Consider the following 13,670-nt stretch of genomic DNA (forward strand, 5'->3'; position numbering starts at 1 on the left):
CTGATTTTATCTGCTCCTTGGCTTCAGTTGTACCCTTGTTGCTGTTTACTCTTTTCTCGACTTTGAGCTGTTCCTCTGGTTCCTGCTGTCTTCTGCCTGCCTCAATTGCCATCCAAACCATCAGTGCTCTCTTGCTCTTTTACTTTCACCTTCCCTTTTGTCGCCTCCAGCAGCTTCACCATATTTCAACCTCTAAGCTATCTATTTAATCAACTTTTGCATTTCCTTCACAATTCTGAGTTCACCTGTACTACCTGTGACTTTGCCCACCAACGTATGATATTCTGCGTCTTTGAATTCTCTGTTGTATACTCTTTCACTTGATCTGCCAACCCCCACACACCACATACTATATACCACCTAATTTCCTCAGCTCACTTTCAACATTTAAATCTCTTTACCACATTTAAAGAGCTTCCTAGATTTTCTATGTTAAAATTAGTGATACTAATATTGTGTGACGATATGTGCAAAAGAGGTGGTCCCTTTCTTGCTAGATGGATGCTGTCTTTAAACATATACAGTAACTAAGATAAATCTTAATGGGGGTTCTTCGAACAATTTCCTTAACTGATAACATAAGTAATAGGTATTTGTTTCCTTTTATTTAAACCTTATAGTTCGTCCTGATCCCCCAAGAATACTGAAGATTGATATTGGCACAGCTGGTGGGAAACTACATCTCTTTTGGGAGCCACCAATCAGGAAGCTCCTGGGACAAATGGTTTATCAGATCAGATACTCTGAGGAAAATGGCACTGGCTGGAAGGTGAGTGGATCAGTGGGTGGAGTCAAATTTCACTTCTATCACCTGTGGTTAAAAGGGGTGGTAACAGACAAAAATGGAATCAGTAGCCTTACTGCCCCATTAACAGCAAAGAAGAAGCCAGTGGCTTTTTAAAATGGGTCCCTCAGACTGTTTCCCCACCACCACCATAATTTTATTATGCAATTCCAAGTCCTAGGGCACCCCCTCCCCACCCCAATTGCCATTTGCGGATAGAACTGATTGGAATGTGCCCCAGCCCCACAGATATACCGTGGGTGATCCCCAGCCCCTGGATTCATAAATGCACACGCCTCGCTGGCAGTTGGGACAGACCGATTTTGGGAGGCCTCAACCCGGTAATTTGCTTTGGGACACATCTTTGGTTCCCAACATCTTGACGGTCCAGTGTTAATATGGCAAGTGACTCAAAATCGCTGGTTCCTCATTGCCAGGGTTAAGAGTGATTGGTCGGCCAAAATCCACCCTGGTCAGCGTGACATGGATGAGCCAGTAAATCAAGGAAGGGTGTGCCAGCAGTGAGATAGAAGGAAAGGGGGTCAAAGAGTTGAGTGAATGAGAATGGGCAACATGTAATGGGAGTGTCAGATGGGGAAATGGAAAATCAAGTGTTGGAGGGCAGAGAGGAGTGGATAACTACCAGTAACTTGTTATCTTCTGTAAAATCTAATTTGTAAAGTAAAGAAAAGAAAATAGGGATGAGGGATTAAGTGAGGGGAGGTGTGATAACTTTGAGAGAGGAGAAGGCAAGAAAACAAGGTAGCAATAAGGGAATTGATAATCTGAGTGTGGGAGGAAGGGAAGATTGGAGGGAAGCAAAACTGATATCAAGAAGTAGAAAAGTAGTAAGCGAAATTAGAAGATGGATGAAGTGAAGGCAAGCATCAAATAGGATCAGAATGCAGAATAATGTGAAAAATACAAAGTTAAGGGCACTCTATCTGAATGCATGCAGCATTCACAACAAGGTAGATGATTTGAAGGCACAAATAGAGTTAAATGGGTATGATTTAATTAAAGAGACATGGTTACAGAGTGACCAAGAATGGGAACGGAATATTCAGGGAAATTCGTCATTTAGGAAGAATAGGCAAAAAGGAAAAGGAGGTGGGGTAGTGCTCTTAATAAGGGACGAGATCAGTGCATTAGTGAGAGAGGATCTTAGAGCAAAGGATCAAGATGTAGTACCATTTAAGTGAAGCTAGGAAACAGCAAGGGGCAGCAAACATTGGTGGGAGATGTTTACAGGCCACCAAACAGTAGTGGTAATGTTGGGCACAGTATAATCAGGAAATTAGAGGTGCAAGTAACATGGGTAATACAGTAATAATGAGCGACTTCAATTTACATATCAATGGGTAAACCTAATCAGCACAAATGAATTCCTTGAGTGCTTACGAGATGGGTTTCTGGAGCAGTATGTTGAAGAACCAACTATATATCAGGCTATTTTAGGTTAATTTTATGTGACAAATATTTCAAAAGTAGAAAGGAAGTATTATGCTTTTGTGTTATATCACTTAGTCACTGACAGCCTGACAGCTGATATAGACAGTAAACAACCATGCTTAGAATTATCTGGTATTCGTTTCTAGACACTGCTTATCCAGAAGCCATTGCACAGTGAGGTGTTGGATCTTCCCCACAGTAAAACATATTATGTGCAACTCAGAGCCAAACCCAATGGAGTCATGTACAAAGGATACTGGAGCAGCTGGTCAGACACTTTCACTGCAACAATCCCAGGCCCTATGAGTAAGTGTGATATACTCCCAATACAGCAATACTAATGTTATTGTCATGACAGTTTTTTTTATTTATTCATTCATGGGATGTGGGCATTGCCGGCTAGACCGGAATTTATTGCCTATCCTTAATTGCCCTTGAGAAGGTGGTGGTGAGCTGCCTTCTTGAACTGCTGCAGTTCTTGGGGTGTAGGTACACCCACAGTGCAGTTCGTAAGGGAGTTCCAGGATCTTGACATAGCGACAATGAAGGAACGGTGATATAGTTCCAAATCAGGATGGCGTGTGGCTTGGAGGGGAACTTGTAGGTGGTGGTGTTCCCATGCATCTGCTGCCCTTGTCCTTCTAGGTGGTAGAGGTCGCGGGTTTGGAAGGTGCTGTCGAAGGAGTCTTGGTGAGTTGCTGCAGCGCATCTTGTGGATGGCACACACTGCTGCCACTCTGCGTCTGTGGTGAAGGAAGTGAATGTTGAAGGTGGTGGATGGGCCAATCAAACGAGTTGCTTTGTTCTGGATGGTGTCGAGCTTCTTGAGTGTTATTGGAGCTGCACCCATCCAGGCAAGTGGACAGTATTCCATCACATTCCTGACTTGTGCCTTGTAGATGGTGGACATTGGGGAGTCAGAAGGTGAATTACGTGCTGCAGAATTCCCAACCACTGACCTATTCATGTAGCCACAGTATTTATGTGGCTTATCCAGTTCAGTTTCTGGTCAATGGTAGCCCCTAGGATGTTGATAGTGGGAGGATTCAGCAATGGTAATGCCATTGAATATCAAGGGGAGATGGTTAGATTCTCTCTTGTTTGAGATGGTCATTGTCTGACACTTGTGTGGCACGAATGTTACTTACCACTTATCAGTCCAAGACTGAAAGTTGTCTTGTTACACCTGGACATGGGCTGCTTCATTATCTGATGAGTTGCAAATGGTGCTGAACATTGTGCAATCATCAGAAAACATCCCCACCTCTGACCTTATGATAGAGGGAAGATCATTGATGACGCACTTGAAGATGGTTGGGCCTAGGACACTACCCTGAGGAACTCCTGCAGTGATGTTCTGGGACTGAGATGATTGATCTCCAACAACCACAACCATCTTCCTTTGCGCTAGGTATGACTCCAACCAGGAGAGAGTTTTTCCCCTGATTCCCATTGACTCCAGTTTTGCTAGGGCTCCTCGATCCCATACTCGGACAAATGTTGCCTTGAAATCAAGGGTAGTCACTCTCACCTCACCTTACATGTTCTGGACTTCATTATATTCTCTCGTGCTTATGCTTAAGATAACTTTTTCCAAATTGCATGTTTTTTTGTTCTGAATTGCAAAGATCAAGCAACAATTCCTAGTAGATTGTGAACTTTGGACCCAAAATTCCTCTGTTCAAACGGGCAAAAAACCCAACTTACTGTTGGGAGGAGTGAGCAATTGGGACTGAACCCAGTTCTATCTGGGATTCTACCCCATTTAGACTGACCTTCTAACTTCTGATGGGGGTACTATGGGTGGATCTTCTGCCCACATCAAAGGGATATGTTTGAGAGAATTCCCAGGTTTCTCCAGGACATTGCACCATTTATGCTTCCACATAGGTCTCAGTGGAACTCAATCAAGCTGACAGATATAAAAACCCCATAAGTTCCTGAGAGAAAGTTCAGTTTTATATTTTGTATGGCTGCCCTTAGAGCTGAAGACATTCTTATCTTTATTTTCTGGTCCTGAGATGGGCCTCGGGCTCCCCCAGCAGTCTTGCTTTGATCCATTCTATCTTCTGGTAGATGGAGCAAGTAGGTGCTGCTGAAGAGTTCTTGTAGATGTACCCTCTGATCTTATAAATAATCAGGACTTGAGGGAGGGTCTCCAGCTTGGGGGAGAGAATCTGGGGTTCTGTTCTGCCACATCGAGTGGACCCCGACAGGAGCAGGTGGACTGGGCCCCACTTAATTTCTCACTCAAAGAATAGTACTTCTGATAATGCAGCACTTCCACAGTATTGCACTTCATTGAAGCCTAAAGTATGTGTTAAAGTCCTGGAGTTTGACTTAAACCCACAAACTGTCACATAGCGTGTAAGTTAGCAATGTTCTACTCCAGATAGCCAGGCGGTGAAGGACAGAATTGGAGCCTAATCTTTACTCACTTATACACTTTTATTTGCAGAGACATATATTACAAACATGTATTCCTTAACCCAACAACCACAGTTTCAGTCTGCTCCTATATATAGGAGCCCATGTGACTCCCCAGATAATGGCAGTCACCTGAATACAAGTAAATACTCAATTATTATGAACAACCAACTAAACTAAGTTGACACTTTCAAAGTCTCAAAGCTGGGGATGTTAAAGATCCCACAGCAGTATTCAAAGTACAGTAGGAAATTCTCCCAGTGTCATGGCCAACATTGTTCCCTCAACCAACACTACCAAAAAACAGATTAAGTGGTCAATCATTGTGCTGTTCGTAATATTTTGATGTACATATGATAGCTGCCACACTTCCTACATAACAATATTCACTGCACTCCAAAATAATTTGTTGTATGCAGTTCTTTGTGACATGATAGGGTGCTACATGAATGCAAGTCTTTTCCCCTCTAACTCAAATCCCTTTTTCTGACAGATCCGACTGCAGTGTCCCTTGTTGTTGGTGTCGCACTTCTGTTGGCGATAGCACTTTTTGTGTCCCATCTCATCTTTCCAAATGTCTACAGGTATCAGTAACAATATATTCAGGCAAACTTCATTCGGGACACAATAACATGGAGTCAGAGGGGCAAATCTACCACTCCACATACATGGAACATTAGAAAACTCTGGATAGTGAGTGTGTCACTGCATGCAACTCCATACTGCTAAGTCTCTGATCCAAGCAATCAGGGACACAGCCCATAAAAATCAGACATGCTCACTTTTGGCTGTGCACACCACATTTCATGATTAAGTATCGTACTTCTTATTTTAATAAAATTATATTATAAAAGGCAGGATAAAAAATTGAATTAAAAATTAAGTTAGAAGGCTGAAGGAACAGTGCATCCAAAGATGTCATCAATCTGCTGACCTACAATATTCTGCCAAGACCTTCCCAAGGGTTTTGCTTCCAATGGCTTTGGCTTCACACCACCTGCACTATAACTGCAATGTTAGCGAACAGCAGTCAGCTCTTCTCCAAAATTAAAATGCATATTATTATTTTCGCACCAGGGCTGGCACTGTAATGTGACAATTTGAAAGCATGAATCATCTCAAAGTAATGTTTGCAGTTCGATGGTGCAATACTCCATGTATATATAGCACCCAGTACTGAAAGGATAATCTGTACTCTGACCATATTTAACACTGAAAGTATTTCCAGTACTAAAAGAATTTGTAGCTATCAAAGAATATTACATTTTTAAAGGTGCAACATCCGGGACTGTGGGGAATACTGTGATGGAGGGAGGTCCTATTCATTAAAGGATTGTCAGTGCTAGGGATGTAATCAATATTCAGACAGCATTTAGTATTGTGGGTTATTTGATAATCATAGGATTTGCAGCATTTAAATAATTTACAGCACTAAGTGAGCAATCATTCCAGTCTTCAAATTTAAAAGTCTCGTCCTTGTGTTCAAATCCCTCCATGATCTTTCCTCTCCCTATCTCCACAACCTCCTCTGGTCGTTCAACCCTCTGAGAACTCTGTGTTCCTCCAATTCTGGCCACCTAAGCAACCCCGATTTCTTTCACCCAACCATTGGCAACCATGTCTTCAGCTGTGAAGGCCCTAAGCTCTGGAATTCCCTCCCTAAGTCTCTCCACCTCTGTCTCTCTCTCCTCCTTTAAGCTGTTCTTTAAAACTTCTTTGACCAAGATTTTTGTTGCCTGTTCCAGTGTCTGCTTTTGTAACTTGGTGTCAAACCTTGTCTGATAATGTTTCTGTGAAGTGCCTTGGGATATTTGACTATGTTAAAGATGTTATATAAATGCAACTTTTTGTTTTGGGAGTATTTAGTAATCAGAGAGTATTCAGTAATCAGAAGATGATCACAACTGAGAGGATGCAGTGATGTATCTCTATCAAAAAATGCTAATTCTTTTTAACAATCATGTTCTTTCTTTGTCAGTGATGTGAAGAAGAAACTTTGGCCACAGATTCCAAACCTGGAAAGACTTCTGGAAGGATATCTCACTGATTTTCAAAAATACTCCCAAGTAAGGTGATAATTTAGCAATACAAACAATACTGGTGACAAAACACATTTCAGAGCAGTTGTGGGATGGATCAGAATCTCATCTTATAAGCTTATAGGGAAACTAGCTGGTACCTGGGGTACGGAGTAGCAATTTATCTCTCTAATGTTAGGGAAAAGTAGAGGATAAAGGAATGGTGGAGATATTAACTAAGTGTTTTGCCTCAGTTATAACAAAGAGCAGTGTGACATGAGCATAAGAGGAAGAAGCGGAGAAATTAGATAAATCACTATAGATAAGAAAATAGTACTGAACAAATTGGTGGAACTGAAAGTGAAGAAGGTGCCTAGTTCTAATGACACACATCCTAGAATGGTGAATGAAATAACAGAGAGTCTGAGCACAATCTTTCAAACATCCTTAGATATGGGAGCTGTGCCGAAGGACTGGATGGGTACCAATGTAGCCCCTCTGTTCAAAAAGGGAGAAAGGGATAAACCAGGCACTTAAAGACCAGTCAGCCGAACATTAAGTGTGGGCAAACTTCTATAATTGGAGAAAAACTTGAAGGACCTAAATAAATATAGGTTAGTCAGGAAGGATTTGTGAAAGGCAAGTTGTGTCTGACAAATGTTACAGAGTTCTTGGAGGAAATACTGGAGTGTATTGATAAAGGAAACGCAGTACATGGTGTGTACATGGATTTTCAAAAGATGCTTTATAAAATGCCGCATAGGAGACTTGCTGACAAATAGCCTGCATGGTATGAAAGGGAATGTGGCAGCATGGATAGGGAATTGGCTAAAGCACAGGAAAGATAAACGGTGGTGTCTCCCAGAGCTCAATGTTGGGACCAGTGCTCTTCTCAATATATAAATCTTATGGGCGTTGGTATCGGGAGCACAATATCAAAATTTGATGATGACAGAAAATGATGAAGCATGGCTAATTATGAAGAGGACTGTATGTGACTGCAGGAGAATACAAATACATTAATAGATTGTGCAGTTATATGTCAGATGAAATGTAAATGTACATTTTGGGAGGTAGAATAAGAAGAAATATAAACTTTATAAATGATAAAGCTTTAAAAGGAATAGAAGAGCAGACAGACTCAAAAGTACAAATTCTTAAAAGTGGGAGGACAAATTAACAAAGCTGTAATAATACAAACAGAATCCTAGGTTTTATAAGTAGAGTCGTAGAAACCTTGAGCACAAAAGTAAACTAGTAATGCTAAATAACAACAACTTGTATTTAATATAGTAAAATATCCCAACCACTTGGCTGGAGCATTATCAAACAAAATTTGACATTGAACCACATAAGGAGATATTAGGACAGGTTTTAAGGAGTGTCTTAAAGGAGAGATAGAGAGGCAGAGAGGCTTAGGGAGGGAATTCCAGAGCTGAGGACTCAGGCAGCTGAAGGCACAACACATCATTGGTTAGATCACAGTTAGAACATCATGTCCAATTTAGGGCTTTCTACTTTAGGAGTAGATCCTAAACTGCGGCCCTGCCTCCCTCAAATCTATCACTACTTTATCATTTATTTTAATCATTGATGTAAACACAAAAAGTTGATGCGAGTATGAAACAACAAAGTATGTTTTATATTCATAATGACTTTTCTAACCATTAGCTACCAGGGGCCAACATACCACATAGCTCCTGGTCCACCACAAATAACTTCTCCAAATCTAACAACTTAATTTCTTTTATAATTTAAAAAGTTGGACCAATGCTTCCTGGTGTATAAATGCACTGCTGCAGTGATACTGATCCATACAAACCTGGAGGTTCCTGTGTTTAATTCCTGGACTGTTTTGAGTTGGCTGATTGAAGCCAGGCCAGTTAGACAACCAGTTCTGTAACTGGCTTCAGTACCCTTGAGCTAAGCAAAGGAAAAATCAGGAAATGTTTAGAGCATTCAAGCAACTTCTTGGGGGCTACTAATGTACAAGGGAATAGAAGGATGAGAAAGTAATGCCTTCTGATGCCCATATTTCACCATCTCTTTTTAAAAAGGAAGGGCAGATAACCAACCTGAGTGTTTCAAGTGTATGGAGGCTAATCATCAGCTAGGATCCCCTACCTGATCACAAGCCACTGAACTCTGCTACACATAAAGAATGACCCTTGGGTGAGGTACTGAAGAGCCTAACTCCATGGAACTTTACCCTAACAAGACCCACCGCTTCAATGCAACAAATCTGAGAGGAAAAAGTAGAGGCAAAATAAAATTACAAAGAATGTGTCCCTTTTCTGTTCACAGCCTTTGCAGCCCACCTGTGACAAACTTGTTGATGACGAGTTCCTCCCTTCAGTTCTGGAAATCATATCGGAGGTAAATGAAAATGAGAGCACAAAATGTGTGGAAAAGCAAGAGGATGCTTGTCAAAAACATCATTCCAGTGAATCCTCCACCCCCAAGCAACATGGAGAGATGTCAAATCATGAAACTGAGAGTTCCAATAACTCCAGTCAGAATTATATTTTTTTGGATCTGCAAGACTCATCATCACTTCCTCAGGAAGATATCAACTTTCACAAGAGCGGCAAAACTAGCTCATTACAGGATTCCCAATCACGAATGTGGCCTCTTGCCCTTGACGCAAAAAGTCACAAAGAACACATCCAAAATGACATCAATTGTAACAAACAGTTCTCATCTGTGCAACCAGTTAATATCACCAGCATGAAGCAAAAACACCCAACATCATTGGTCAGTTATGATGACATGTTCCATCTCTTCGGTCACTTGCATTTCCCAGCAACATTTGATTATCGATCAATGAGTGCAACAGACATTTCAAACCATTCGTATCTCCTACTTCCCGATTTGGAACCAGCTATTTTCTCAGGACAGTGCTCATTGGCCAAAGAATAAAAACAGTTACACAAGTATATAGTAGTGTGTAAGCAACATAAAAGAAGCATCAGCAGTGAAGCATTAAGCTGCCAAATAGGTCACTTGTGCTAATCTTTGCAGTCTGCTATTCTTTTAAACACAGTTGCTAACTCCAGTAATCCATCTGAATGCTTATCTCAGTTAATCAATCATGGGGAAAGACTTAATTAAGGTTTCTTTTCAGTGTCACTTCAAGAATCATTCTCCCATCTCACTGTTACATGATGCAGTAAATTGTAATCTATCTGGCCATGATATCTGTGAAAGTGAGTTGGAACCAGGCACTTGTATACTCATTTCTCTGTACACACCTAATATGACATAAACTTTGACATAACATACAGTATTGGGACATTTTTTAACTTTGTCCCTCCATAGGAGAACTGGCAGAGTATATTTGAAAGTCTGGTGAGCTTTGCTTGACTTTCCAACCATTAATTTAAATAGTTGGAAAATTGTACAAAGCATGTATATTAATTCTTGATGTACATTGAGTTAACAAGGCTCTGCCTTTGGAGAACCAAGTCAGTAAATTACCTCTTGTTTTGTCACTTCTAAGACAAAAGTATATCTCCAGGAACTGTAGACCAGCTGTGCATGCTACTATATAGAGAAAATTAGACTCCACTTTTTTTGTTCTTGACAGGCGGGAAACACTGGCGGGACTGCATCTATTGCCCACCTTTAGTGCTCCCTGACAGCATTGGTGCAAAGGGGATTCACTTTGCAGCAATGCTATAGGAACAGTATGTTAGCCAACATCCGGAGTCAGGTTAAGCCCTAACTCTGGACTTAGATTACACAAACATAGTGTTTGTGTAGGCATAAACTGCTTCATACTAACACAAACACAGAAAATGCTGCAAATACTCAGCAAGTCATGCAGCAGCTGTGCAGAGAGAAATAACATTAATGTTTCAGGACATTGACATTATCAATTCTATGTCATTGCTGCATTTGTATCATCAAGTCCGACATCAAGCCTGGGTTGCTGGCCCTACCAGTTCATTGGCCCAACACCTGAAGATATGTCATGGTCACAGTGAAAATACTGCACCAGTATTGAGTTTGACGAATTTACTGTTGGGCACCGATTGGCCTTGATACCACAGGAATCCCCTGGAGGCACTCACTAATCAGTCTTTTTGCTGACACCAGTGGAGTGGCTCACAGCTACGCAAAGTTGAAAAGACCGCATTCTTTGGGGAAAAAAGTGTACCTATTCTATCTGTAATATGAAGATCGTATTTTAAAACTGTAAGAGAGAGGATGGGCAGTACACTGTCCTTTCACATCTAAAACCTGGATCTGAGTCCAGCTCAAACCAATCAGTCTACTATTTCTAACTGCAAGGGTTCTATGGGAAATCAGCTTGTTAAGTCTGACTCCTGTTCCCAGTTGGTGTCAGCTGGCATCACAATTTAGCACCAATTGAAACCAAAACGGGTATTCCCAATGTTGTAGCCCCATTTTCAACCTGGGATTGTGGAGTTACCACTTAATCTAGCAATTTGATTCCTAAGGTGTGTGAAAAATACTGATTGATGAAGTACACTGTAAACGGTGATGATTTGTGGGCAGCAAAGACATGCGCTATGGTAAAGGGTTTCCTTACTGAATTACTGTGTTTGTCAGTTCTGTGCTTTGGATCCACTGGGAGGAATTTTAACCCCCTACCCACCCATGAAAAGCAGGAGAGAATTGGAATGGGGGGTTAAATTGCTAACGTTGCGGCGGTTTGGGGGTTGGTGAGTAACACACTCTAGAGAGGTCAGTGATTTCGATATTTAAATGAGTCTGCATTACTCAGGTTTTGGGAACCATTTGAATTTAACGGCTGTGGGCCAGATTTCCCAGGGCTGAGGAAAACTGGTAGCTGGAGAGAGGTGGGAGCAGTCGGCTCCAGCGGGTAAGTGTTTTTTCTCGCACTGCTTGTGGGCCAGTAGGAGCAGGAGTGCTTCTCTCCAGCACAATCTCTCCCCCTCCGTGATCACTGTCTCTCTTTGCGATGTCTCCCAACTCTCATAATCTCTCTCACCCCTCACGGTTTCTCTCCCCGCGATCTTCTATCACACTGTCACAATCTCTGCCTGCGCAATCTCTAGCGCTCCCTCATGATCGCTCCCTGTGACCTTTCTCCCCCACTTCGTGATCTCTATCTCTCCTTTAACTGTTATCCCACTTTAACAGGACTTGTCATCTTCGACCCTGAGGCGTTCATCTCACAATCTAATTGAGTTTGGTGATCAATGTGTCGAAGACCAAGTTTTACGTGGTTTCCACCTGTGTATTAATGCTGTGTGGGAAAATGGAAGTTCATTTTCTAGATGGCTCTAATCTTGGGTTTTTTTGAAGAACTGGAATAGGAAACAGAAGCATGAAAATAAGATGGCAGACGATGAAGTGCTGCATTGGTGCTAAATCACAAAAGAGCTCAGAAAATCCTGCTTGACAACTGCCTTTTGAAAATTAAAGCCAACCCACTTACCAAAGAAATTGGTGTGGAAAGCTTTGAAACATCAAACAGACTCCTATTCTGCTGGAAAGTGAGACATAACCTTGTTACTAAAACCTGTGATGAAAAAGCGAAAGATAGCAAGCCTACTGCTGAGGCATGGACTGAAGAAATGTTGCTGCGTTAGTTAGCAGTGTATTCACTTAACTGCATTGATAATTGCGCTAAAACTGGACTTTTCTGTCATGCCTTGCCTGATCAGATCCTCTCAGCGGTTTGGGTGAGGCAGGATTTAACCTTTTTGGTTCCGATAGTTGATCACCTTGATATCTGCAAAGAGTTGGCTGATGCAGGAATCATTTCTTCTCCGAAAGACTCAGTGGCAGAGGTTGCGAAAGATGTAACTGAAGATATGCCAGAGCTGGAAACTCCCACAGATACAGAAGTCCATTCTGCAGAGATTCGTCAAATCAAGAGATGGTGAAAAGTTTGATGAATGCCTTTCACTAGAAGTGAAAGTGTGGAGGTCGATGACTTCTGTTCTCCACCATAAAAATTAAAGAATTCTTTGCAATTTAAAAAAACACACTCATGAGACATGTGCATTTTTCTTTAAGAGGTTATACTGTATTCACCTTTATAAACGTATGTAATTTTTAAGATGGCTCTTGTGTACAGATGTTGTATAGAATTTAGGCAAATACAAGTTGCTATACGCCAGATCTTATTTTCTTGCTTTTTGCTTAATAGAAATTCCCATTTTATTGCGATTTGCGAGGATGTCTCAAGCACTGTCAATTAGTGGGTCCCAAATGTATAACCGATTATCCAATGTAATAGTATTCATTTATGGTCGTGCTATATGTGGGGAGTACAATTGTAGTATTCACAAATGATCCACTCTCAACCCTAGAATGATTGTAAAATGTGTTTCTCTGATATACATTGTGAACAGTGCCATAAATCAACAGCTGAAAAGTTGTTATAGTGCTGTTCTGTAATGAACTGACTGAAATACAAAAAAGAAACCCAATTTTTAACTTTCTATTGTTTGTGGTGTTCATTCATATTCTAATATACACAGTTCCTTGTAATATTAACCATGTAAATACTGGCTGTCTTCAATGGTGCAGCTAGATGGATAAAGTTGTATTTTTTTCTGTGATATTTCTGCCCTAAGGCTCTACGTTGCGCTGTTATGGAATTCCCTGCTTAATTAATCAAATAAAACAGTGAAAAAAATGGCTTTTTAGTAAAATGTGTCTACCTTTGTGGATAGTATTTGATCTTGTGTGATCTAAGAAATGGGACTTGATTTTTCAGTCTATTCATCTTTGGTGCCACCCATTGGATCATTTGTGAAAGACATGGAGCTGAATTTTCACCATGATGGTAGGAAACAGGGGTCAGGATTGTTTTCAGGTCAGGAACTCGCTTCCAGTGGGAAACTGATAAAAGTCTCAATTTTCACGGGGGTGAGCCCCTAATTGATATGGAGTAGGGTTTCCTGTCCAATTAGAGCCAGTAGGGGCAGGAATGGAGGCGGATCTTAAGTGTGGGACAGATTTACACTCCCCACGGCAGCCATCACTGA

The 13,670-nt window shown here is 41.2% G+C and overlaps 1 protein-coding gene across 2 annotated transcripts in view; it reads left to right on the forward strand.

Annotated features, from left to right (window-relative positions):
* The window catches only part of mpl (MPL proto-oncogene, thrombopoietin receptor), a 31,923-nt gene extending 18,622 nt beyond the window's left edge, over positions 1-13,301 (forward strand). For both annotated transcript variants that reach the window (XM_068036367.1, XM_068036368.1), the window contains exons 8-12: positions 621-769; positions 2,383-2,542; positions 5,157-5,247; positions 6,642-6,729; positions 8,986-13,301. In XM_068036367.1, coding sequence (XP_067892468.1) covers positions 621-769; positions 2,383-2,542; positions 5,157-5,247; positions 6,642-6,729; positions 8,986-9,600 — 1,103 coding nt within the window. In that variant the 3' untranslated portion in view covers positions 9,601-13,301. The remainder of the gene's footprint in view (positions 1-620; positions 770-2,382; positions 2,543-5,156; positions 5,248-6,641; positions 6,730-8,985) is intronic.
* Positions 13,302-13,670: the final 369 nt, after the last annotated feature.

Source organism: Heterodontus francisci, chromosome 8 (genome assembly GCF_036365525.1).
Source record: "Heterodontus francisci isolate sHetFra1 chromosome 8, sHetFra1.hap1, whole genome shotgun sequence".
Lineage (NCBI taxonomy): Eukaryota > Metazoa > Chordata > Chondrichthyes > Heterodontiformes > Heterodontidae > Heterodontus > Heterodontus francisci.